Here is a 26,416-nt window from a genome sequence, read left to right on the forward strand (position 1 = left end):
CCTCCGTGCCCAGCCCAGGTGTTCAGAGCGGAGCCAGGGGTTTGGTGCCTGTCCTTAGGGTTTGGTGCCTGTCCCCAGGGGTGGCTGCCAGTCCCCAGGAGTGAATGACGTCCCCAGGTCTCATTGACAACCCCAGGGATCGATGCTTTTCCCGGGCTCAGTGTCTGTTCCTCGGGCTCGGTGCCCATCCCCTGGGGTCAATGACATCCCCAGGGGTCGGTGACATCCCCGGGGCTTGGTGACATCCCCTGGGGTCAGTGACATCCCCTGAGGACGGTGTCCTGCTCGGGGGTCGCAGCCTGCGCTGCTCCCAGCCCCGCTCCCAGCACCCAGCCCGGTGCCGCGGGGTCCGTGCCCGGTGTCCCGAGGGTCCCCGCTCGGTGCCGCCGGGGGTCCCGGTGCGGCGGGCGGCGCGGGGAGGCGGCGCGGGGCGGGACACGGCGGCGGCCCCGCCTCCATCCATCCCCGCCGCCCTCCCCGCCCGGTGGCAGCTCCGGGCACGGTTCGCGGGAGCAACTTGGCGGCTCGAAGCCGTGGTGCTGTGCCCGGGCCAGCGCGGCCATGGCGGGCGGGCGGCCCCGCCACCCCTGAGCCGCCCGAGCCGCCGGAGACACCGGAGACACCGAGAGCCGCCGGAGCCGCCGGGATGAGCGCTCTCGCCTTCGACGACGCGGCCCTGGAGGGGCTGGCACCGACCCTCGGCCTCTCCGGGGCCAGCGACATCGACACGGCCCTGCTCAGCGACATCGACGGTGCGGAGCGGCGGGGCCGGGGCCCGGCGGGGTCGGGGCTCGGGGCATGACCGGGACCGGGCCGGGGGCATAACCGGGGCTCGGTGCGCGGCGGGGCTGCGGGCCCGGTGCAGTCCCGGGGCTCGGTGCGCGGCCGGGGCTGGGCACGGTGCGGTACCGGCTCTCGGAGCGCGGTCGGGACATGGCTGGGGGGATGAGCGGGGCTTGGGGCCCGCCGGGACCGCGCTGGGGGTGTCACCAGGCTCGGTGCAAGGTCAGGACCGAGCTGGAGGCATGGCCGGGGCTCGGTGCGTGCCCGGTACCGGGCTGGGGGTGTAACCGGGGCTCGGTGAATGGGCGGGCGCGCTCGGTGCATGGCCGTGCCCGGGGGGTCCGGGCTCGGTGCACGGTCAGGGAACTTGGTACCGGCGTTTGGCCGGGACAGCGGGACCGGTGCACAACCAGGACTCGGTGCACGGCCGGTGGAGCGGGCTCGGTGCCGGGCCCGGCGTGGGGAGCGGGCACACCGAGCTGCGGGAGCGCGGAGCCGGTGCAGAACCGCTCTGGCCCCGTTACCGGGGCCGCTGCAGAGCGGGGGGCTCGGCGTGGGGGCACACGGGACCCCGGGACCCCCGGGATGGAGGTGCCGCTACCGGGACAGCCCCGACGATCCCCCCGTTCCCGGTCACAGCATCGTGCCGCCGGTGGCCCCGCCCCTCCGTGACGTCACCAGCGGGGTTACTCTCGGTCGTTCCCTCCAGGGCTCCGGGGCTCTCCCATCCAACCCATCCAACCGGCGGGGGCTGGGATGGGCGGCTCTGGGGGCTGGCACCGCCACCAGGCACCCCCCTCCCCGCCGCTCCGGGCTCCGTGAGATGGGCATGAGCCCAGGGAACCATTCCCGGAGGGAGCCCGCTTCCCAAAGGGACACCTTCCTCAAAGAGACCCGCTTCCCACCATCATGGCAATAGCACCACGTGTGCTGAGTTCAGTGCTTCCAAGGCTTTAGCAAAAAACTGGGGATCCCAAAAATCGGGGATCTCAAAAAACTTGGGATCTCAAAAAATTGGGGATCCCAGCTCCCGGCAAGCCCTGCACCCACCTTTGCCACGTGCTCCACCAGCTCTGTGGATCCACACCATCCAGCAGGGCCGGTGGAGCAGCAGCAAGGCGGGCACGGGACTTCCAGCCCCTGGCCCTGGGTGGTCCGTGGTGGTCTCTCCCCCAAGACCCGGGGTGGAGATGCCATCCCAGGTCTGCAGGTTGATCGCAGTGGCAGCCGGGGTGGATCAAAGCAGATCCAGGTGCCACCTGCTTTTCTTGGCGAGGTTTTGGCGTGGGCAGGGAAGCAGGAGCTGTGCCAGGGCTGAGCGCTGCCGTACGGGATGAGGTTTCCCCACTGTGGGGTTTTGCCACGCTCCTTTGTATCACAGCCAGCTGGGCCACCTCGCACCCCACAGCTCCCCAGAGTGGGTTTGTCACCTGTCCCTGGCTGGCCACAGCTTGTCCCTCATCCCTGTACCGACCCCAGGGTGATGTGGGATGTGTGCCCATGGGTGAGTGCCCTGAGCCTGCTGGGGCCTGCTAGGACCCACAAACGAGTGGGTCTGCCCCACAGCTTCCCACGGTGGCCCTGGTGGGTGCCCATTGTCCTGCTGGTGGCGTGGGTGGCAGCGGTGCCACAGGATAGAAACACCTGGAAGGTGCCAGGAGTGTGCCAGGCTGGGCAATGGGAAGCAGGGGGGGGGACAGGAAGGAGCAGCCCCTCTCTGCAACCCCACACTTTGCTCTGCACCACGAGGGAGCCTTGGGGAGAGGATGGGGGTCTCTGAGTGGCGGGGGGGGCTGGGAGCCCCCCGGAAGCACACCCACCTGCACAGGGCGGGATGCCGAGGGCTGGGTGGGTTTTGGGGTGTAACAATGCTGTGTGCAGACCCCGATCAGTGCGGGGTGACCCCTGGGCAATGAGTGCGGGGTTGGGGAGGGGGCAATGGGGCACAGGGGGTAACGCAGGGGTGACCCCTGGGCAATGAATTGCGGGGGTCACACCGCGCTGGGGAGGGGGCGATGGGGCACAGGGGGTAACGCAGGGGTGACCCCGAGTAACCGCGGGCGGCTGACGGCGAGTGCCCGCCAGTAACCCGGCGCTGCCGGGCTCACCTTGGGCGCCGGGGCTGTCCGGGGGCGGCCGGCGGGCGCGCAGGCGGCGATTGGCGGAGTCGCATCACCCCATCCCCGGCCGCGCTCCAGCCCTGGCGCGGGCAGCGCGGGGAGGGCGCCGGGAGGAGGCGAGAACATGGCTTTAAAATATCCCGGGGCCTCTCCGCTGCCGGGCACGGGGCTGAGCGGGGGCTGCCGCCTCCTGCCGGGGACCCCTCGGCTCCCACCTCCATGGAGTGCACCTTTGAAGGTACCCCCGCCTCTCCAGCCTCCTCCTCCTCCTCCTCGTGTGGCGGGGTCACAGGCGCGGTTCTCTCGGAGGCTGCAGCCCATGGGGAGGAGGGCGGTGTGCGGGGGCTCTGTGGCTCGGTGGGGACATCCCCGGGGGTGTGTGTGTGTGGGGGTGCCCTGGGGGTACCCCGGGGTCTGTGCGTGCAGGGGGGTGATGAGCCCGGGGGTACCGGAGTGTGGGGTGTGCTGGGGTCTGTGTGCTCCCAACGGGATGTGCCGGGGGTACCGCGATGGCGACATGGTGGGAGCATCCCAGGCCACCTCAGCGGAGGTGTCACAGAGACCCCGAGGTGCCATTGATGGGAGAGACCCCCGCCCAGGCCATTTTAGCCCTGTGCTTGCCCAGCTGCCCTCCCGAGGGTTGCTGTGATCAAACACAGCTGGCACTGGGGTCTGGCACATCCCGGGGGTGCCACCCCGCTGTCCCAGCCTGGGCACCCCCCTCCCGCTGATCTGGGCATTCTCGGGGTTCCCAGGACAGAATAAATGAATGAATGAGCTGGCAGAAGCCCCCCTCAATATCAGAGACACGCTGAGATGTGCCCTGCCGCTCCCAGACCAGGCTGAAAAACGCTGACTGCTGTTGGCCAAGCCCTGGCACCCCCTTTTGAGCGCCGTGCCTCAGTTTCCCCAATGGGATGGGTGGGAGGCTGAGAGGAACAGGGCACAGCAGATTCATGGCTCTCAGGGAATTTTGCCTCTGGATTATGGGGATCTGTCCCCTAAACGCTACACTGCGGGGAGGGCAGGACGGGGCCAGCCCAAGCCCGCCTTGGGCGGTGCGGGGCAGCACCTGACGGCACCGGGGGTGTGTTTTACAGACATGCTGCAGCTGATCAACACGCCGGACAATGACTTCTCGGGGCTGTTCGACTCCCCGTTCAGTGCCCCGGACAGCGCCGTGCCCCCGGGGCTTCCCTCCGCTCCGGGCACCCTCAGCACCTTCCTGGGCCCCAGCAAGGCGCCCCCCGCCGCCCCCTCCGGCGGCGCCTTCGCGGGGCCCCCCGGCATAGGCACCTTCACCCCGCCGCCCCCGGCCCCGCTGCTGCCCGCGCCCGCCCTGGGCGTCAAGGAGGAGCCGTCGGTGGTGCCCAGCAGCCAGAGCCAGCCCCAGCCCCAGCCCGGTGTCATGCTGGCCCCCAGCTTCGTCCCTGCCTCCCCCAGCCCCTTCACTGCCCAGCCCATGGTGGGCTACCAGAACCAGCACAGCTTCTCAGGTGAGCATTTGGGGTGCAGGGAGGGGATGGGGGCTCCCGGGGTGAAGGTGTTGCTGCAGGATGGGGCTGTGTGGGGTGGGCTGGTGCCAGGGTCTCTCTTAACGCTCTCCTCTGCTCCATGCCCAGCTGTGCAGCCTGGCAGTGCGGGGCAGACCCTGCCAAGCCCTCTGCCCACCCCACAACCCAGCCAGCCCGTGACAGTGCCCGGCCCCGTGCAGAACGTGGCACCCCAGCAGCTCCTGGCCCCCGCTGCCCCCAGCACCCCGGCTGTGTCACCTCAGATCCAGTCAGTGCCGGTAAGCCCAGCGCCAGGGCTGGGGGGTCCGGGGGGCCCCCAGAGCCCCGCTGACCCCCCCTGCCCCTCAGGTTCTCCTGCAGCCCCACTTCATCAAGGCTGACTCCCTGCTGCTCACGGCCGTCAAGACAGACACCAGCAGCGCCAAGACTTCCACCATCGCCTCCCTGGCCACCAGCGGCAGCGGCTCGGCCACGCCGCTCCAGGTGCCGGTAGGTGCCACCATCAGGGCGCTGTGAGGTGGGGAGAAGCTCCAGGAGCATCCCTGACCCCACCCTGCACCCTGCAGGCGCTGGTGAGCGGAGGGACCATCCTGGCCACGGTGCCGCTGGTGGTGGATGCAGAGAAGCTGCCCATCAACCGGCTGGCGCCCAGCGGGAAGCCGGCGCTGCTGCAGAGCCGCGGAGAGAAGCGCACGGCCCACAACGCCATCGAGAAGCGCTACCGCTCCTCCATCAACGACAAGATCGTGGAGCTCAAGGACCTGGTGGTGGGCACCGAGGCCAAGGTGGGAGCAGGGCTTGGTGGGGCAGGGCTGGGTAATGGGGAGGGTTTGCCTGGAATTTGAGTTGAACTGTTCCGGTCACTGGCAGCTCAACAAGTCGGCGATCCTGAGGAAGGCTATCGAGTACATCCGCTTCCTGCAGCAGAGCAACCAGAAGCTGAAGCAGGAGAACCTCGCCCTGAAGATGGCCATGCAGAAGAACCGTGAGTGGAAGGGCAGCTCCTGGGGTGGGGGGCTCGGCTCCGTGCCCCCAGGCAGCTGTCAGCTTACTCTGCTTCCTGCAGAGCCTGTGAAGGACGTGGGGACCCACAGCAGCCGGGGGGCCAAGGCAGAGGCCCCCATGGAGGTGGTGAAGGCAGAGGTGATGGAGATGCTGACACCGCCGCCCTCAGACGTGGGCTCGCCATCCCACAGCAGCCCACTGTCACTCAGCGGGGGCAGCAGCAACAGCAGCAGCGACTCAGAGCCTGAGAGCCCCCTCTGTGCCCATGGCAAGGTGAGGGAGGGCTGGGGGGATCTCCCTGCCCTGGGTGGGGCAGAGGATCTGCTGCTTCACATAGGAGGTGCCCAGGGCAAAGTGTACCAGATGGGGAAAGAGCTGAGAGCCCTGGTCTTGTTCTCTGAGGCTGCTCCTCACATGATTTAGGGCTGGGTGTGGATGCAGTTTTGTTCTACCTTAAAATGTGCTCTGTGCCCCATGCCTATACCCTGAAATCCATGCCCCTGTACTCCAGCCTGTGCCTCATCACCCTGCCCTATATCCCATGCCCTATATCCCATGCCTGTCCCCCATCACCACACCCTATATTCCTTGCCATGTATCCCATGCCCTATATCCCATGCCTGTGCCCGCCACCCCATGCCCATGCCCGTGTCCCAGGCTCACAGCAGCTCTGCCCGTGCAGGTGAAGCAGGAGCAGCCACCCCCCTCGCCCAGCAGCCAGGGAATGCTGGACCGCTCGCGCATGGCCCTCTGCGCCTTCGTCTTCCTCTGCCTCTCCTTCAACCCCCTGGCCTCCCTGCTCCGGGGTTCTGCCTCCCCAGCCCCCTTGAGGAGCCAGGACACCGCTGGTCCTGGCAGGAGCATCATGGCTCAGTCTGGCACTCTGGGTAAGCTCTGGTGTGGGGTGGGGGACATTGGGATGGAGGTTGTTGGGATGGGTGTGGGATGGAGGCTGTCAGGGTGGGCAAGGGCTAGAGGCTGTTGAGGTGAAGACATCAAGGGGCAGGATGTTGGGGTGGGTGTATGGTAGGAGCTACCTGGCTCGAGGCTGTTGGGGTTGGCATGAGGGATGGGCGCATCAGAGTGGTGACTGTCACAGTGGAGGTGATCATGGTGGACAGGGGTGAAGGCCATCAGGAGCGGAGTCCCAGTGTAGGTCTGAGATGGGAGATGATTGGGATGGACATGGGGCAGAGGCCATTGGGTGGATGTTGCTGGGATGGGCACAGGGTGAAGGCCACCAGAATGGATATCCTGGGGTGTGTGTGAGGCAGAGACCATCGGGGTGGAATCTGTCGGGGTGGACACAACTGGGTGGAGGCTCTTTGGTGGACGTGGGATGAGGGCCACTGGATGGAGACCCTGGGGTGGGCACAGGGCAGCACTGGCGGGGTGTTGCTGACCCCATCCCTGCACAGAGGACGCATGGGGGTGGACGCAGTGGCTGTGGCCCACACTGGCCTTCTGGGCCCTGAACGTGGCGCTGGTGCTGGGCGCGGTGGTGCGGCTGTTCGTCTGCGGGGAGCCCGTCACGCGCCCGCACTCCGAGCCCTCCATCCTCTTCTGGCGGCACCGCCGGCAGGCCGACCTCGACCTCGACCGGGTATGTCCCATGAGCCCCGTGTCCCCTGTCCTGCCCTGTCCCTGCTCCTGCCCACGCTGACCCCGTGTCTCTGGTGCAGGGAGACTTCGCGCAGGGGGCCCAGCACCTGCGCACGGCGCTCGGGGCGCTGGGGCGGCCGCTGCCGGCGTCCCACGGGGACCTGGCCTGCAGCCTGCTCTGGACCCTGCTGCGCCACCTGCTCCAGCGCCTCTGGGTGGGTCGCTGGCTGGCTGCCCGCGCCGGGGGGCTGCGCCCGGACCCCCCGCCCCCTGCCCACGTCCGCCAGAGCGCCCGCGACGCTGCCATGGCTTATCACCGCCTGCACCAGCTGCACCTCGCCGGTACGGCCCTGTGCTGTGGCGCTGAGGGACGGGACCCCTGTGTGTGTCCTCACAAACCCCTAACCCCATGGCTGAGCCCCCTGTCCCCATTCCTGTAGGGAAGCAGGCTGGGGGACACCTGCTGGCCATCAACCTGGCACTGAGCGCTGTCAACCTGGCTGAGTGCGCCGGTGATGCCATCTCCGTGGCAGCGCTGGCTGAGATCTATGTGGCGGCTGCCCTGCGGATCAAGGCCAGCCTGCATCGCTGCTTCCACTTCCTGGCGGTGAGTGTGGGGCACTGGGGTGTCCCCTGTGTCCCCTGGGATTGAATCTCAGGTCCTTCCTGACCTCCTGCTCTCCCCACAGCGTCCCTTCCTCTGCAGCGCCCGGCGTGTGGCCCTGTCCCATGGTGGGGCTGTGCCCCCTGCCATGCAGTGGCTCTGCCACCCCTTGGGTCATCGCTTCTTTGTTGATGGGGACTGGGCGGTCAAGGGTGTCCCCAGGGAAACCATCTACAGCTCCGCTGGTAACCCAGGTGACCCCAAGCTCCCAAACCCCCCGCACCCCCTGTTTTGGGGTGTGGTGTACCTGCTGACCCCATCTCTGTGCCCCAGTGGACCCGCTGGCCCAGGTGACCCAGCTGTTCCGTGAGCACCTCCTGGAGAAGGCTCTGTGCTGCGTGGCCATGCCTGAGCCCGGCCGTCCCACTGCCCAGGGAGAGGGGTGAGTGCTGGGCTGGGCACCTTCTCCCCTGCCTTCCATGGGGGCAGCCCCCTCACAGCCCCTTTCACAGGCGCTTCTCCGATGCCCTCGAGTACCTCCAGCTGCTCAACGGCTGCTCGGATGTCAGTGGCACACCTGGCCCCACACCCTCCATCACCTCCGGCTTGGCGGCTGTCACAGGTGAGGCTGGCGTGTCCCCCACTGGGGTCACTTCATGTGGGGGGCCGTGGGAGTGCAGACACCCTGCTCCTGTGTCTCTCCCACCCTGCAGGCACCGACCCCGTGTCCAAGTGGTGGGCGTCCTTCATTGGCATCGTTATCCACTGGCTGCAGGGAGATGAGGAGGGGGCTGAGCGCCTCTACCCACTGGTGGAGACCATGCCCCGGGCACTGCAGAGCTCTGAGTGAGTGCTGGGGACATTGGGGACAAGGGTGGCACCTCATTGCATGTCTCCCATCCCCGTTGGACTGGCATGGCCTCGCTGAACACACTTGGAGCACCTGGTGTGTGTTGAGGAAGGAGCTCACCATGCCCCCTTCACCTTGCAGGAAGCCCCTTCCCCGCGCTGCCCTGCACTCTTTCCGAGCTGTCCGTGCCTTGCTGAGCAAACAGGACGGGAGCCAGGCCACCCTGGGCCACTGTGAGAAGGCCAGCAGCTGCCTGCGGGAGAGCCTGGAGCTGGGCAGCCCCCCCAAGGGCACCATCGACAAGGTGAGCCGGGCTGGGGAGGGACCAGGCGGCCGCCAGCCCCCCAGCCCTGGCGGGAGGTGCCCCCGACCCTCGCGGGGGTGCATTGTAGTTGCATTGCATGTGTCAGACTGGGAGTGCAATGCCCCTGCCATGCAGCCCGGCGGGGGTCCCGCGCAGCAGCGCCTGCCCGCAGCCACCTCCCTGGCACCCCCCGTCCGTCTGTCTGTCCCACCCCGTGCTCACCCCGCTCCCTTTGTCCCCGCAGGCGGTGCAGCTCCTGCTCTGTGACCTGCTGCTGGTCACCCGCACCAACCTGTGGCAGCAGCAGATGGGGGCGAGCCAGCAGCGCAGCTGCCTCTACCAGGCGTCCGCCCTGGAGCTCCGCGGCTTCCAGCAGGACCTGAGCAGCCTGCGGCGCCTGGCACAGACCCTGCGGCCCGCCATGCGCCGGGTGAGCCCCCCTCCTGTCCCCTGCTGCGTGCCCCGGCGCCCTGCGCCTGCCTGTGCTCACTGTCCCCCCATCCAGGTGTTCCTGCACGAAGCCACGGCCAGGCTGATGGCCCGGGCCAGCCCCACGCGCACCCACCAGCTGCTGGACCGCAGCCTGCGGAGGAGGGGGGTGCAGGGCAGCAAAACAGGTGGGCACGGGGTGGGACATGGGGTGGGCACGGCGTGGGACATGGGATGGGACACAGGCTGGGACATGGAGTGGGACACAGGGTGGGACACGGGATGGGACACCTCGCTCCTCACCTGCAGCACCCCAGCAGCCCAGGGTGTGAGATATGTGGTGGGACATGGATGGGACACATCGCTGTGCACCCACGGCACCCCAGCACGTTGGGTGGAGGGACATGGGGCGGGATACCTTTGTCACCACCTTGGAGGACAGGAAATGGTGTAGGGGACACTGCTCCACACCTACAGCAGCCCCCGCAAGCGCTGGGGAATGGGAAACCCCATTCTGCACCCACAGCATCCATGGATGATGGGATGTGGGGTGAGACATAGGGTGGGACACCCCTTTCCCACCTGCAGCACTCCAGCCCCCAGATGGTGGGTCAGGGGGTGGGACACCCCACCCGCAGCACCCCAAGAGCTGGGCCACGCGAGCTCCCAGCCCCTCCATTGATGGTGGCACCAATAACCCCATCCCCGTGCAATCCCCCCGAGATTTATTCAGTGCCTTCAGTGCTGACCTGGGCTCTGTCCCCTGCAGCTGGCGAGCCAGAAAGCCACCCCACGGCGCGGGAGCACGCCGAGGCGCTGCTGCTGGCCTGCTGCTACCTCCCGCCCAGCTTCCTGGCGGGCCCGGGCCAGCGCGTGGGGATGCTGGCCGAGGCCGCCCGCACGCTGGACAAGCTGGGCGACCGCCGCACGCTGCACGACTGCCAGCAGATGATCATCAAGCTGGGCAGCGGCACCACCGTCACGTCGGGATAGGTGGGGAAGGGGCCGCCAGCCCCCCCCGCCACCCGCCGTGGGTGCGGAATGCGGGGCGGCGGGAGGCCGTGCCTCAGTTTCCCCGCAGGGTGATGTTAGGCAGCGCTTTGGGGGGTGAAGGGGTGCGTGGGGAGGGGTCGGGTGGTGCCTGGCGGGCGAAGGGGTGCGGGGTGGGGGTCGCAGCCCCACGGGGGTACCCAGGGTGGGCTCCCCCCGCCCCCCCCGGCCGTGCCCGTGTCCCCAGCCCGCGTGGGGACGGCCCGTGGCGCCCTCTAGTGACACTGTCGCGGTATTGCAGGGCACCGCGGCGCGGCAGCGACCCCCGGTGCCACCCGCCCCCACCCAGAGCCACCCGCACCCCCCCCGTGCCACCTGTGCCCCTCCGTGCCCACCCCGGGGTCTGCCCGGCCCCCCGAGGGTCCCCCTGCTGCAGGACCCCCTGGGTTTGGGGTTGGCTTACCCCTGGCAGCGGAGAGTGCCCCCTGCCCAGCCAGGCCCACGGCAGGCAAGAGGGGACCCCGGCCCACCCCCGACCCCCCAGCACTGATCCCCTCCTCCCCATTAAGAGCTGCCACCCCCCCGAACACGGACAGGCTTTGGGAGAAGGGCTGGCAGGGTGGCACGGGGCTCCTGGGGGGCTGGTGGGCGCCCCTGTGTCCTTGCTTCACCCCCTCTTGTACATAGACCCCTCCCCTGGCCTCCCCCCACTCCCCTTTTCCCTTTTTAAACGGTATTTTCATAGCTGGAGAGTTTTGTACAGACAATTAAAGCTGATTATTTATACTGGTGTGTGCTGGATTGGAGGGGGACTGGCACCAAAAGTGGGGGGCAGGGGGTGGGGCACACTGGGTGCTGAGGGACCCCAAACACCCCCTCTTTACCCCGTGGTGTCCCAGGGGTGCTGTCACAGCCCGGGGGGGACCCCAGCAGCCCCCCAAGGATAAAGAGAGGCCACGAGCAGGGCGCCACGTACTTCCAAAACAATCGTTGTATCTTTATTGACGCTCTGAATGCAATGACCTGTTTTTTTACTCTTAAGGAAAATAAACATCTTTTAGAAACAGCTTGTTACACACAATCTTCAGTGTGAAGCAATATACTAATAAGAACACTAGTCTTAACATTTACAGTCTTCATATATATTATATATATGTATATGTATACATATATATACACTATATAATGAGGCAATATATAATACACACGGTTTACCATTTTACAGTCATATGTACAAGATGTCACTAAAAATAGCCAGATTTCAGGCAACACTGCCAAGGACACGGGATTTTTTTTTTCTTCTTTAAATTAATTTTTTTTATTATTATTATTTCTCCCTTTTTAATTTTTTTTTTCTCACCTCCTTTTTTTAGTTTTTCACTCCTGTGTCCAAGGCAGCTGCTGAAACAACAGACATTGTGTGGCCAGCAAACCTTGGGGTGGGTGGGATGGAGGGGACACAAGAGGTGTGGGGACACGGGGCGCTGGCTCTGTGGGGACATGGATGGGACCAGCAGCGTGCCCCCCTTTGCAGGATGCTGCAGAGAATGGGGGACAGCCCGGGGCTATTTGTAGGATGAGATTTGGAGCTGGGTCACCCTGGGCTGGTTGCTACCTGTGTCAGGGTGACACAGAGATGGGCTGTGGAGCCTGGGGACGTGGGCAGGGGTCACCAAAGTGTTGGGCAGTCCCCCAGCTCCACTGAGGTGGCCACGAAGCAAAAGTCGAGAGAGTTGAGCAAACCCAGGGCAGTGAGGGGTGAGCCAGGCCCAGGTGGAGGGAGGAAGCAAATGCCTCCTCCTCCTCCTCCTCCGGTTCAGCACACAGAGCTGTGGGGTTCAGCACAAGCACAGGGAGCAGAGCCCCCACGAGAGGAGCCACAGAAGGGGTGCTGGTGAGGCCAAGCACAGGCAGCAGGGTGGGTTTTGGGGGGTCCTGGACAGCAGGACCGGGTGTCCCCAGCCCAGCAGTGCCAGCGCCGCATGGAGTGGGAGGGTAGGGGTGCAATGAGTCAGGGTTTGGGGTTTGGGAGCGGGGCAGGGGCAGCCCGGTGGGTGCCACCAGCCTGGCCAAGCACCCTTATCCCCCCAGCACCCTGGGTGTGGGCAAACAGGAGATGGAAGAACAAAACAGAAAAAGCAGAGTGGTGTTTCAAACAGCAGGCCGTTGTTTGCCCTTTTTTTTTTTTTTCATTTTTCTCATTTTTCTCTTTTTTTTTTTTTTTTTGGTCTTTTTTTATCTTTTTTTTTTTAATCCTCTTCTTCGCTGAACTATATACAGACACCATGAGGTTTGCTGAAGGCAACATCTCAGATCAGATCAGTGTGATATTGAGAGCCGGGACCCACGGAGGGTCCGGCGGCCCCACAGTAAGACAACATCGCCGGGACCCCCCCTCGAACACGGACACCCCCCGCCCCCCTGTGCAGCCATCGCGGGTGGGGGATCCCGATCCGTGCCCCGCGTATCCAGACCGGGTTTTACCGGGACCCGGCGGGAGGGAAAACCCGGCGCTGGCTCCACCCGCCCCGGAGCGGGCTCGGCTCAGGGGGTCCCGGGGCGCTCACGGGCTCGGGGGGTCCCCGGTACGGCCCGGCCCGGCCCCGCTCTGCTCCAGGCGCTGCCTCCTCTGCCGGTCCCTCGCTGGCGGCGGGGCGGGTGCCCGCGGGCGCTACACCGGCTGCCTCTGCGGGGAGAACGGAGGGGTCAGCCCGGGGATCTCGTTGGATGCAGGGGTGGCCCTGGGTTGTCCCCATCGCCCCCCCCTTGTCAATAACCGGGCATCCACCCGGGACGCAGCGCTTTGAGAAGGGGTTCAACCATTGTTCATCACTCAGGGAAGGGGATAAGACCCCTCAGAGCCGGCTGGGGTGTCCCAGACCCAGCAGCACCCAGTGGCTGGCACACCCGATGCCCCCAGGGATGTGATGCCCACGCAGAGCTGAGCATCCAGGATGGGCATCCCCAGGAATTTGGGGTCTGAAGGCAGGTCCTCCTGCCACAGGGAGCTGCAGAGCATTGTAGGGGGGTGCACAGGGGCCTCTGGCTTACCTTATGTTTGGGACATCTCAGAGAGAAGCTCTCCTCAGTTAATAAGCAGCCTGCGAGGAGAGGACAGGATGTGTCAGGGGGACAGCCTGCACAGCGAGGCAGCTGCCCCTGAGTGGGGGGAATGCAGTGTGCCCCCAGCCCACAGCCACCCACCAGCCACAGCATTTGTGTGAAGGGCTCAGCTGAGGCCAGCCAAGCTTGTGACACCTGCTAGTGCGGCCAGCACAGTGGGCATCACCCGGGCAAGCCAGCGAGCCACAAGCCCCTGCCCCTGGAGCAATGGGCCCCACACTGAGCTGGGTCAGAGTGCCCAGGACCCCGAGCCCCATCCCTGTGGCCAGGCTCACCTGTGTCGATGGCACACGCGTAGTGGTAGGTGTGGGGACACCCCTTCTGGCAGCAGCCCACGGTGGCTCCTGCTTGCTGGCAGCTCGAGCACTTCTGAACACGCACCCGGGAATTCGGAGCGGGGAAAGAGAGATGTGGAGAGACAGAGAGACCCTGTCAAAGCCCAGCACAGAAGAAGAGAACCACGACAGCCCCAGCAGCGAGGGCAACACGGGTGTGTCCCTGATCGTCTCCAGCCCCTCCTTGCAACATCCTTCCTCCCGTGCCAGCGCACTGAGAACCACACCATGCCTGTTACTGGCTCTGTGGTGAGGGCAGCAGCCTCCAGACAGCCATGAAATGAGCACGCAGGCTTGGGAATACAGCCAGCCCTCAAACCTGGAACTGCGGGACTTGCTGGAAACCCCCTGCCCAGCCTCTGATCCCTTCCTCTCCCCAGCACTAAAAATTCACGTCACAGAATCCCAGGATGGTGTGGAAGGGACCTGAAAAAAACATCTCATTCCAGCCCCCTCCCACAGGCAGGAATACTTTCCACTAGAACAGGTTGCTCCAATCCCCATCCAGCTCTGAACACTTCCAGGAATAGCCAGCCACAATTCCTCATCCCCTTCAGCAACCTCCCTACTCTGCTCACACCTTGCTCCAACCACTGAGGGAGAGGAGCAGGGCAGGGTCATCCCCTCCCTCCAGCTCCCCTTCCCCTGCTGCCCATCACGGTGGCACCAGGCTGTGTTGTGCCCATGTTCATCTCCCACCCTGTGGCATCTGTCCTGCTCTGAGCCACCCTGTGCAACACACAGCTGGGCCAGGGGACGCGACAATACCAGGGGGGCCAAACATAACCTTTTGCCTTCTTAAAACATAAACTGCAGGTTATTTCTGTGCCTAAAAGGGAGAGTTCAGGTGCTATCAGAGACGCAGCAGCACAAATCTCGTAGGGACCCAGCAGAGCTCAGGGTGCTGAGCCCCTGCCCTGCTCTCCCAGGGCAAAACTATGGATTTCCATCCCTCCCGGAGGCGCTGACACGGCAATGGCGTTGGCTGAAGGAGGCCAGCAGAAGATGCCGCCTGGGGCGTGCGGCCGAGCTCTTACCAGGTCGGCAGCCGCCTTGACAGCCTCCTGCAGCCCATAGAGCTTCCCTGCCACCAGGAAAACCCCAGCGGTCCATACGGCACAGGCCTCGTGCAGCCAGTGCTCCTGCGTGTCGCCCGCCGGCTCCTGCGGCGGCGACTCGGCCTTGTGACATTCGTGCCGCCGGGGCTTTTCGGCCGCCTCCTCGCCCTCTGTCCTCTCGTCACAGCAGTAGCAGCTCTGCAGCCGACGGAACATGCCCCGCGGGCTGGAGCGCAGCGAGCTCTGCTTGGCCGCCTCGGCGGCCGCCTCGGGCCGCGCCGCCTTCCCGCAGCCGCCCTCAGTCCCGCGGGGCGCCCGCTCGGCCGCGGCGGGCACGGCGGAGTCCTCGCCCGGCGCCTCCGCCCGCGCCTTCTCCTTCAGCCGGGATTTCTTCTTGGGCAGGCAGTCCTCGGGGTAGTAGGGCCCGCAGAGGTCCCCCAGGTCCTTGTAGTTGGCGGGGTTGCGGCAGAGGCAGCAGACCAGGCACGCGGCGCTCAGCGCCTTCGACACCACCGGCCCCATGTGCATGGTGGAGGAGGCGGGCAGGGCCGCCCGCGGACGCGGCGCCGGCCCGGCCGGTCCCCGCTGCAGCCGCGCTTCGTCGCCGGGCGAGTTGACGACGGTGCAGGTGGTGGAGAACTCTCCGCGCCGCTCCACGCGGACGTAGGGAGCGAAGGGCGGGGCGCGGCTGTCCGCCCGCAGCCGCTTGCAGGAGATGTACTTAAGGCGGATCTCGGGCTCGGCGGGGTGCAGCAGCGGGGCCTGCTGGGGCTGCCGCCGCCGCTTCCCGCGGCTCTTGCACCGCGCCGGCACCGCCTTGGCCTTGCCGTGGCCCAGGCGCTTCCGCTGCCGCTTGGAGTAGCCGTTGTAGTTGGAGTGGTTGGCCCGCGGCTTCGGGCCCCGCGCCGGCCCGGCGGAGGAGCGGCCCTCGGCAGGGCTATCGCTGCTCCCCGCCTCTTTCTCCTCAGTCTTTGGTTTCTTCTCCCGAGGCGCCTCCTCCGCACCGCCCGGGCCGGCTGCACGCTCCCGGGGCAGTGCTGGTGGCAGTGCAGGGCTCAGGGGCGCCTTGGCCATGCCCAGCGCTGCTGCTTTGCCCTTGCGGTTCCTCTTCTTGGGATGCAGCCCCAGGTTCTTGGCGACCATGCTGGGGTTGGGCTGGGTGCCCGGCGTTGACCCACAAGCCTCCCCCTGGCAGCCGTCATGGGGCAGCTTCTTCCCACCACCCGGCTTCCCCTTTGGTGCTCGGCCATTGGGGTTCCGGCAGAGCGGCTCAGCCACGGGCATGGAGGGCACCTTCTGTGCTGCTCCCAGCTTGGGCAGCCTGGCATCGCCCAGTGCCACGGCCACCCCACTGTGCTTCACCAGCCGCTCCCGCTCCACCCCAGCAGGGCTCAGGGAGGAGCCATAGGCAGCTACTGTGGCTGCCACTGCTGTGGCTGCTGGTTTGCAGGTGAACTTCTTCAGGTTGGGTGAGGTGATCTTCTGGACGATGGCCTCCAGCTTGAGGCCGCGGCCCTTGCGGGGAGGCAGCACTTTGGTCTTGGTGGCCTCCTGGAAGGCCGCCCGGGAGGTGATCTTGATGCAGACATCAGGGGCCTCCTTTGGCAGGGGGGGCTTTGGGATGGCTTCGCCAGAGCTCTTGGGGGGCAGCTTGGCTTTCACCTTCTTGGCCACCGGCATCTTCTTGAAGAGGCTGGGGGGACCTTCTGGCTTCTCCTCCTTCACGCCACCGCTGTTGCTCCGCAGGACCAGGTTCCTCTTCTTGGTGGGGATGGGGGAGATGAAGGTGGACTTCCTCTTCAGGGAGTGCAGCGGCCGCTCCGACATCTTGCCCCCCACGCCTGGCCCTGCTTTGGGCAGCTTCATCCGGGCACCCACCTTGCCCTCCTTGTGGGGGCTGCCCGGTGCTGGCAGCTTGAAGGCAGGTGGGAGGTGGTTGTTGGATATGAGCTTTTTGGGCGCCTTGCAGTTCTTCAGCCGGACATCAGCTGCCCGCTTGCCCCTCTGCCGCTTGGTGTAGAAAACCTCCTGTGTCTTCGTGCGGGAGCGCAGGATCATCGACCTCTGGTCCCTCTCCCCGGCTTCCACCGCATCCCCCTCCAGCGGTGTCGGCCCTGCCACCTCCTCTGCTGCCACCAAGCCGGGCACCAGCAGGGTGGCATCGCTGGCGTTTTGGACCACCCTGGGGGCGGGCCGGCTGTTGCGCTTCCTAGTTTTGAAAGCCACCCTCTGCTTCACGCCGCAGCCGGGCTTCTTCCCCAGCTTCTCCTGGTGCGCGGGGGCCTTCAGTCCCTCCAGCGGGGCAGGGGCGCGGGGCTCGGCCAGGGCGGTGAAGGAGCGGGTGCACATGCGTGCCGGCAGCCCCTCGGCTGGGAACCGGGGCGTTTGGCTCTGGGCGCTCTTGCTCGGTACCTCCGTCTGTCCGTCTGGCCCCAGGCAGACGCCGGCCACGCTGCTGGCTGCTGGCAGCTCATCGAAGGGACTCAGCACGGCGCTGCCAGAGCCATCCCCCTCCGGCAGCCGGCAGTGGACCCTCTTGTTGCGGAGGCTCTTGCCCCGTGAGACAGGCTCCATCTTCCCTAGCACGTTTTCGGGCGTGAGTTGCTGCTTCACCATGACCGATGAGGCGGATTCAGCATCGGCCGCCTCCAGGTGGGATGTCTCCCCTCCACCATTCTCCTCCTCAGGCTGGATGTGGGGCAGGGAGGATTTGAACCAGCTTTTCACCTTGGTCTCCGTGCCCACAGCGGGGCCCAGCAGGATGACAGACTGGCCAGAGAGGCGTGGGGTGGGAGCTAAGCTCTCCTTCTCCACGGTGCTGACGGTCTCCTCGGCAGACACAGGCACCTCGCTGGAGGACAGCACGGCCGGCATCTCCGGGGGCTTCGGTGGTGAGGCATCGTACGTCACTGACTTCTGCTCCGAGCCAGCCAGCTCACAGAGTGAGGAGTACTCCTCTGCCTCCAGGTCTGACTCCTTCAGATCCGGCGAGGAGATGATGGGGATCTCACTAAAGTCCCCAGCTGAGCAGCAGTGCCGGGTGTCCTGCAGCCACCTCTCGCTGTCTGCCTTTGTTGCTTCATCGTAGGTCAGTGTCTCCTCCTCCTCCTCCATCACCTGCTGGCCAAAGTCCTGGACCGGCTCACTCTTGGCTGGCTGCTCTCCATCGCACAGGTCCAAGCCGCAGGCGTTTTTTTTCTCCTTGCAGGAGCTCACCAGTTTGCTGGGGAACAAGCCCTTGGGGAGGTCGGTGGCCTGGAGATCCTTCCACCGCAGGCAGGCCTCGCCCAGGCTCTCCTCCGGCCACTCGAAATGCTCCATGGCATTCTCGGACGCCACCGAGTTGGCGGTGGTGTTTGAGTAGCAGCTGTAGCCGGTGGCTCCTGCACTGGACGTCGCTGCCGGGATGCTGGGCTTGGAATTGAAGGCCAGTGGGGCAGTGTCCTTCAGCACATCCTTGCTTTCAGTGGCTGTGAACTCCACCTGGGGACCCTCATACACCTCCTCACTAAAGTCCTTCCCTGTGCTGGCCCCTGAAGCTTTGTCCAGCTTGAGGGGCTCGGTGAGCGTGCTGGAGTCACCCTGGCTGGGCCAGGCACCTTTCACCATGGAGTCCAGGCTGGGCCGGTGGTTCTCCATCTGGAAGGGGGACTTGGTGGTCTCCTTGCCCAGCATGGGCAAGTTGGCCCAGGCTTTGTCTGCCTTCTCATTGATGGCATCCTGCAGGACGATGATCTCAGAAGCCAGCTCCTCCTGGGACAGGGCGCTGAGGAGCAGTCGGGGGCAGTCCCGTTCATTGCTCACATACTTGGTGAAGGTCTCCAGGGGCAGGGTGGCGTGGATACTCTGGAAAGAGTCATCTGATTTGGTGGACATGTCATCTGGGGAGGTCACAGAGCAAGTGGATACTGACTCAGGCTTTGCCTTGGAGTTGCTGTTGACGCGGGCAGGGCTGCGGTTCTGGTTGCAGTACAGGAAACTCCTCTCCAGCTGGTCCTCTGACCCACTGAGATAGTCAGTGTCCTGTGTCTCAGCGTGGACAGACTGGGGGGTGCTCAGTGGGTCAGACAGGGGGGTCCCCACCTGCTCTGCCGAGTAGGTGCTGCTCTCAGGACTGCAGTGCTGCCCCTTAAGCTGCTCGGGGGTCCTCGCTGGGGTCTTGATGCCCTTTTTCTGGGGCACAGCTGTTTTGGAGAGCAGCAGCTGCTGGACAGTGTTAGAAATGTTCTCCACCTGGGAGGTGAGTGCTGTCAGGCTCTGCAGGCTCAGGTCTGACAGCAGGTTTTCGGGCAGCTTCTCCTTCTGCAAGTTTTTGCAGTTCCCAGATTGAGTGTCGGGGCTCGTCCCGTCAGTGGGAGAAGGGTTCAGCAGCGGCATGAAATGGCTGTGGTCAGCAATGCCGGCCGGGAAGGCACCAGCACTCAGGGGCTGCTGGCTGTATTGGAAGTTCTCCAGGTTGGGCATCAGCGGGGAGGGAGTGGAGCTGTAGGACGGGGACCTGCCGACGGAGCGAGCCGGCGAGTGGCTGGCGCTGGGGCTGAAGGTCTGGTAGTACTGCTCCGGCGTCCGCACGGGCGGCGCGTCGCCCTGGCAGTAGGTCTGGCCTGGCTGGTTGTAATGTTGGTACTTGGCCAGGTTTTGGTAGTGGAGGGTCTCTGAGGCGTGGTGCCGCCCCTGCATGGGCTGTGGGGGCTGCGGGGGCTGTGGTGGCTGCGGGGGCTGTGGTGGTGGTGGCGGCTGCGGGGGCTGCGGTGGCGGCTGCGGGGGCTGCTCGTAGCCAATGCGGTTGGGCTGGTAGCCGTGCAGGTTGGGCACACGGGGGCCAGGGGCCAGGCTGGCAGCGCTGCCCAGGGGCCGCTCCAGCGGCGGCTGCCCCGAGGGCGCCGTGCAGCTCTTGTAGGAGTGTGCCGGCTGGCTGCCCCCCGGCACCGAGGAGTAGGTGGAGGAGGCAGGGAAGGACTGGGAGTGTTGCCCGAAGTGAGGGCTCTGTGAGAAGGGCATGGGTGAGGAGACATCGTTGGGCAGTTTCTGCCGCTGCAGCTTGGGGTAGGGGAGTGCGGGCGGCTGCTGCTGCTGCTGTTGCTGCTGCTGCTGCTGCGGCTGCTGCTGGAAGTGAGTCCGGAAGGGCAGCGAGGCGGCTGCCGGCTCGTGGTACGGCCGCCCGCCCGCCAACGCCACTGTCTTCTTCATCAAGTTGTCCTCATACTTGGCCACACCGCCGGGCAGTGCCTGTGGCTGGCCTCCCCACGCCTGCAGGCTCTCGTCCCCGGAATACCGGGCCGGATAAGGGCTGTTCTCCTGCACGGTGTAATTGGAAAAGGCCGGCCTGCCCTGCAGCTGCTGCCCCGCTAATTGCTTGTTTCCCCGGTGGTATTTCTCCACGGCGCTGTTCTCATAGCCCGCGTACGGCAGCTGCTGCTGACTGTAGTACTCCTTCGCCACCAGCCTCTGCCGCTCGCAGTTCGGCCCTGCCTGACTTTGATGCCTGTAATTCTCCAGGCGTGATGTATCTTGTGAAGTCGGCTGGTAGCTCTGCTGGTTGCCATGGAAACCACACCTTTCTCGAAAGGACTGCATGGCGCGGGCTCGTTATCTGCGAAGAGAGAGAGGCGAGAATTCAAATGAAGCGTCGCCACCGCGGTGGGCCAGGGTCCGAGAGGGCCAGTGTCACCTGCACCATGGGGACATCCCTGCCTCGCCTCACCTCAGCTGCTGGGCATTACCCCACTGGGGATCGACTCACAGCCACCCCGGAACACAGCACGTGATGCTGCATCACCTCTCACTGCCCTGCATTGTCTGGCATCACCCCGTGGTGCGCTGAATTGCCTGCATGGCCTTGTGTTGCTCTTCAGCACCTCAGCTCGTGTTTCACCTCCCTGCATCTTGTTGCCTTGCATCACCCCGAATTGCATCGCCCTGATTTGCCCTGCATTGCATCGCCTCACACTACCTACCCTTGCTCCACGTTGCCTTGCCTTGCCTTTCATCACCCTGATTTGCATCGCCCTGCATCACATTGCTTTGCCTCATCCTGCACCGCATCACTTTCCATTCTGACTCCCTGCATTGTGTTGCCTTGCATTGCATCGCCCTGAACTGCATTGCCCTGCATCCTCCTCCTGCCTCACCTCACATCACCCTGCACCACATCCCCCTGCATTGTGCTGCCCTGCATTGCATTGTCCTGCATCTCATTGCCCTGTATTCCATCCCTGTGCACTGCACCGCCCGGGATGGCAGCAGCTGGCTCTGTGTCACCTCTCATCACTCTGCATCGTGCTCTGTCGCCCTGCATCACACTGCCAGGCGCTGCATCCCCACCTTGCAGCGTCCTGCATCCTCCTCTATCCCCTCTCCCTGCATCACAGCACGGTGCCCATGCCCAGGAGGGTGCTGGGCTCTGCTTGCCTCCTCCCCGCCTGCAGTGGGCTCAGCCACCCTCCTGCCCCTGCTGCTGAAGCTGCCCATCCCTGCTGCCCACCCCTCCCTCCCTGCCTGCTCACCTGCAGTAGTGACCCCCACACGGTGCCGGGGTCCCTCTGCTTTGTGTTTCACACATCCACCACCCCTCACATCCGCAAATCACTACCGCCCTTCTCACACGCCTCCCCAGGGATGCCGGGATCCTGCGAGCGCCTCTGCACACCCCTCTTATCGCCATTCTTTTTAATTATTGGGCTAATTACTGGAAGCAGCAGCGCGGAGGGCCAGAACCGCAGGCTCTGCTGCAAAAAAAGTCATTTCAACTTGCAGGCTGTGCCCGTCTCTGCCGGCTGCCGCCTCCCGCAGCCCCCCCGGCCCCGGCGATGCCCCTGCCCCGGCGCGATGCCATCTGGAAGCTGTCTGCTCCCGCCGGCAGCCGTCATTACCGAGCCTCGCCACCGGCGTCATTAAAGCTCCCCATTTCCTCAGCCCGCTTGCTCCGGGAGCAGGGACACACCTGGGGCACCGGTTTGATCTCTCAAGGCAGTCAAGTGGCTTGTGGGGGCTAATGAAGGGCTCGGTGGCAGGGGGATGCATGCTGCCTGTCCCCAGTGCCCGTGGGTTGAAGGTACTGGGGTGGATGCAAGCCTGGATGAGGTAGGGATTTGTCAGCCTGGGTTAGGGCAGCCCCAGGGGTTTGTGGCTGGCCAGGGACATCCTCAGTGCTGCTCCCTCGGCAGTGACACAGTGGTGACACCAGTGCTGTCCCCTCAGCAAGGCAATGAGTGTAACAAGAGGAGGGCATAGGTGCTGGCAGTGTCTATCTGAGCCCATCCCAGCTCCTGCCACACTTCCCTGTGGTGCCAGGCAGCCCTGAGCCAGGACACAGATTCGTGTGTGTCCCCACAGGTCCCTCCATCACCCTCATGCCATGGCCACAATATGCCAAACACCACACGGTCCCTTTGCTGGCAGCTCTGCCACAGCCACATAAACCACTGCTGGATTGACAGGCCCCAGCTCAGCCCTTTTCCTTGCAGCACCCACCAGTAACACCTCAGCACCTTTTTGCGGTCTACACACACACATGGGGCTTTATTTAATTCTATTTCCACAAGCACCAGCTGCTCAGGCACGCACCAATCACACAGTGGAGTCCCCAGGCTCAGCGCCACCCACACCAGCCCAGCACCCCATCCCTCCCTGCTCCCCATCCCCTTTTGGGATGTTTTCCATGTCACTGCCACAAATTGCAGCTGCATCTTGCAGGCTCTGCGGGCAACTGGACGCAGCTAAAGCCTAAATTCCAGGGAAAAGATGGGTCCAAAAAATCTGGAAAGCTGGCACAAAAGCCCCTACCACAGCATGGTATCCTGTGCCAGTGCTGCTGGAACAAAGGCAGGAAAATCAAAGCCAGGCTGTGGGGCAGCCCTGGGCTGTGGTGGGAGAATTAATGGGAGCAAAGAGCCCTTCATGCTGTGTGGGAGTGGGTTTGAAAAATGAAATCGGCTTGAGAAGACCCTGGGCTGAAGCTTTAGGGGGAGCTTTTCTCCCCTTTCTCCTTTATTATTAATTATCGTGATTAATTAATTATTATTATTAATTAATTGTTGTTAATTTTCCAGACAGCTGTGACAATGTTGGGATGAGCAGAAGTGCACGGTGCGAGGGGAAGGATCAGTCACCGGCACACAGAGGTGGGGATGCACAGAGGGAACGTGTTGTGAAATCCCACCAGGGATCCCCAGAGCCACGGTGCCATGTCCCTGTGGGGCACCAGGCTGTCCCTGGGAGGGGACACTCTCATCACCAGCAGCACCCAGAGCTGTTGGCAGTGCCAGAGGCCAGCTCTGCTCTCGGATGTGCCACGGCGTTGCTGGGGAAGGGCCGTGCCAGATGTTGTGCCTGATGCGGGCTGTTTCCCGGCAAAGCTCTAATGGCATCAAATCAAGCTGTCGACAGCAGGGAGGTTACAGCCTTCCCCCGGAGAGGGAGGTGGCTGTGGCTGGCCCCAGGGGCCCTGCCCACTCACTGTCCCTGCCACGTCCCTGCTGGATGTGCTCTCCTGACCCTGAAGAAGTTTCCAGACACTGCCTGTGAGATGGGAATCGATACAGGGCTGTTGGTGCATGGCTGCAGCTGGACCTGCCCTTGGCAAAGCCGTGATGTGGCCAGGGTTCCTGGGAAGGGAGGGGACAGGGACTTGGGGCCACCAGGGTGACCAGCACAGGCACAACCCTGTCCCTGGAACAAAAGGAGCAGCTCTCACTGCTGGCTACAGCCAGAGCATCCTGTGCCCTTGGTCCCAGGGGAGCACAGACAGGCCAGCACAGCTTGTGTCACTCATGGGGGACACACAAGGACCTGATGCACCTCCCTGATGGGCCAGGGTATGACCTGGGGCCATGATGGGGGCTGGATTTCATGTTATTGTCTTCCTTCCTTCCTTCCTTCCTTCCTTCCTTCCTTCCTTCCTTCCTTCCTTCCTTCCTTCCTTCCTTCCTTCCTTCCTTCCTTCCTTCCTTCCTTCCTTCCTTCCTTCCTTCCTTCCTTCCTCTCCTTCCTCTCCTTCCTCTCCTTCCTCTCCTTCCTCTCCTTCCTCTCCTTCCTCTCCTTCCTCTCCTTCCTCTCCTTCCTCTCCTTCCTCTCCTTCCTCTCCTTCCTCTCCTTCCTCTCCTTCCTCTCCTTCCTCTCCTTCCCCTTTCCTCCCCTTCCTCCTGCCTGGCAGGGCCATGGCACGGCCGGATCCGGAGCCCTCTGAAGGCAGCCCAGGACTGCCATGGATGTCAGGGACCCTCGGTAAGCACCCAAGCCCCCCAGCCCCTCAGCCCCATGGGGCACAAGGGTTGCCCGTGTCCCTGCACGCTGGCCTCGCTCCCTTCCCAGCTGCTGCTCATCCCGCGGGGGCTGATCCAGCCCTGCTGCTCCTCCGGCTGCTCCATCAACAAGGACTCAGCGACTAAAAATAGCATCGCGCTCTCGCAGGGGGATGCTCCGCCATCAGAGCGCTGCTGGCACCGCGGACACCCCGCTCCCCACGCCGTTCCCCACCCCAAAACCCGCTCCCAACCCTGCCCCATAGCGTGAGGCGCTATCGGAGCTGGGAACGAAGCGATTGGACCCCCCCGGATCCCCCGGCAGCTCTCAGGGAGGGGAATAAGCGCCTATCGAGTAGCGTCAGCCCCGGATTTGTTTAATTGTGAGCTGGTGGAGTTTAAAGAAACCCTTTCTGGCTGGCTGCCACACCGCAAAGTGCTCCGGAGAATTTGATTATTAAGGGAGGAGAGAAAAGGGGAGGCTGCGGGCGGGGGGAGCCGGGGTGTGTGGGACAGACCAGGAAAGGGCATCCTGCCTCAGGAGCTGGGAATGAGAGGAACTGGAGGGATGGAAAACAGACAGACCCCCCTCGGCAGTGCACAGGGACCAGGGGGGCTCACCCGGGGTAGGGCAACCCCCCCCATGCAGCTGTGGAGCTGCTGATGCTCATCCCTGCACCCCAGAGACACCCCATTGCCAGGGCACCCGCTTCAATGCCCCTTCACTGAACCCCTTCAATGCACCCCCTCAATGCACCCCCTTACTGCACTGCCCCCTAATAAACCCCTTTAATGCACCCCAATAATGGTCCCCTCCCCAGTAAACGTCTTTAATTCATCCTCTCTCCAGTGCACCCCACCCTTATTGCACTGTCCCCCCGTGAACCCCTTTAATGCACCCCAATAATGGTCCCCGTTCCCAGTGAACCCCTTTAATGCACCCTCTTCCCAGTGCAGTCCCCCTTACTGCATTGTCCCCCAATAATGCCTTTAATGCACCCCAATAATGGTCCTGCTCCCCAATGAACCCCTTTAATTCACCCTCTCTCCAGTGCACCCCTTCAATGCACTCTTATTAGAGCACCCATGCCCCAGTGTACCCCAATAATGTGCTCTCCCCGCAGTGAACCCCTTCAATATCCCTCCCCAACCTCTCCCATCACCACCAGCATCTCCCCCCATGCCGGTGCTCCATCCCAGTGCAGGGACCGGGGGGTTTCGGTACCCCAGCCCCCCTCAGCCCCGCGTCCCGCCCCATTTCGGCGCTCAGCCGAGCGGAGCAGCTGTTCCCTGCACACTTCACTTGCCCGCAGATGATGATAAATGGAGCTGGGGCTGCGCCGCCCATTGCGTGGGGGTGGGCGGATGTGGGGAAGGAGGAGGAGGAGGAGGAGGAGGAAGGATGGGGTCTCCATCTCCCGCAGCCCCCCCAGATCACGCTGCTCCTCCCATCCAGCTGCTGGGGAATTCCCTGGGCAGGTCCCCCCCTTTATCCAAACCTCCCAGGGGCTGGAAGCTGCCCAGGGAATTCCCATGGCAATGGGATGCATCCCCATCATCCCCATCCCCATCCCCATCCCCATCCCCATCCCCATCCCCATCCCCAGATCAGTGTCGCATTTAGGGGCCACAGTCCTTCCCTGCTGCCCCCCCTCCCAGCCCTGCTCCTCCCCGGTGAGGAATTTTCCTTGGGAAAAAAAAAAAAAAAAATCCACCGCCTGCGAACCGCACTCATGACTCAACGTTTCTGCTGGCCCCGGTTCCTCCGGAGCTTGCCAGGGGAAGCCCGAGGCCGCCCCAACCTCATCCCCTCACATGGAAATCCGGCTCAGCCGCCAGCTCCAGCCTCTCTCCCCTCGGTTCTTCCTCCTTTATTTTGGGTCCTTGATGTCAGGCATGGGAGGTTTGCAGAGGGTTGGGCTGGGGAGGGTGATGGGAGGTTCTGGGAGTCACAGCAAAGTTGCTGGGTTTTGTGCTTTTTTTTTTTCTTGGTGGTGGAAAATGTCAGTTGGTAAGGAAGGATTTGAAAAGGAGTGGAGGGAAAAAAAAAAGGGGGAATAAGAAGAAGAAAAAAAGGGAAAGAAAAAGGGGGAATAAGAAGAAAAAAAGGGAGAAAAAAGAAGGAAAAATTAGGAAAAGGAAAATAAAAAAGAAAAAAGAGAAAAAGAAAGAAGAACACAGAGAAAAGAATGAGAGAAAAGGAGAAAGAAAAACAAAAAAGGTATAAAAAGAAAAAAAAAAAGGAAAAAAGAAGGGGAAAAAAAAGGCTGGATGCTCACAGCAAAACAGCTGCTCAGCCTGAGCCTTCCTGAGCAAATTCCCTCTCCGGAGGTGAACCATGCTCCACTCCAGAGCAAAATTCATGGCCGGATGTACCATGGAGTGAGGCTCCACATGATCCCCAGCCAGCAGCTGGACATCGACCTTGGGGCTCTGAGGGGAAGGAAAACCAACCCT

The 26,416-nt window shown here is 63.9% G+C and overlaps 2 protein-coding genes across 2 annotated transcripts in view; one reads left to right on the top strand and one right to left on the bottom strand.

Annotated features, from left to right (window-relative positions):
- Positions 1–507: 507 nt before the first annotated feature.
- Positions 508–10,987, top strand: SREBF1 (sterol regulatory element binding transcription factor 1). Its single transcript, XM_059484403.1, has 19 exons — positions 508–752; positions 4,004–4,399; positions 4,526–4,695; positions 4,766–4,906; positions 4,984–5,202; positions 5,288–5,402; positions 5,484–5,695; positions 6,105–6,309; positions 6,841–7,025; positions 7,105–7,366; positions 7,465–7,631; positions 7,714–7,882; positions 7,962–8,070; positions 8,141–8,250; positions 8,342–8,474; positions 8,620–8,782; positions 9,027–9,212; positions 9,288–9,399; positions 9,981–10,987. Exons 1-19 carry the CDS (start codon positions 647–649, stop codon positions 10,202–10,204), a joined length of 3,384 nt encoding a protein of 1,127 aa, XP_059340386.1. The 5' UTR covers positions 508–646; the 3' UTR covers positions 10,205–10,987.
- A 1,744-nt stretch (positions 10,988–12,731) lies between these two features.
- RAI1 (retinoic acid induced 1) overlaps positions 12,732–26,416 on the bottom strand; it is a 37,565-nt gene continuing 23,880 nt past the window's right edge. Inside the window, exons 2-5 of the mRNA XM_059484402.1 lie at positions 14,697–20,310; positions 13,600–13,693; positions 13,253–13,302; positions 12,732–12,887 (exon numbers count right to left, since the gene is read on the bottom strand). Of these exons, the coding sequence (XP_059340385.1) occupies positions 12,873–12,887; positions 13,253–13,302; positions 13,600–13,693; positions 14,697–20,294 (5,757 nt within the window). The 5' untranslated portion in view covers positions 20,295–20,310 and the 3' untranslated portion in view covers positions 12,732–12,872. The remainder of the gene's footprint in view (positions 12,888–13,252; positions 13,303–13,599; positions 13,694–14,696; positions 20,311–26,416) is intronic.

Source organism: Ammospiza nelsoni, chromosome 17, assembly GCF_027579445.1.
Source record: "Ammospiza nelsoni isolate bAmmNel1 chromosome 17, bAmmNel1.pri, whole genome shotgun sequence".
NCBI lineage: Eukaryota > Metazoa > Chordata > Aves > Passeriformes > Passerellidae > Ammospiza > Ammospiza nelsoni.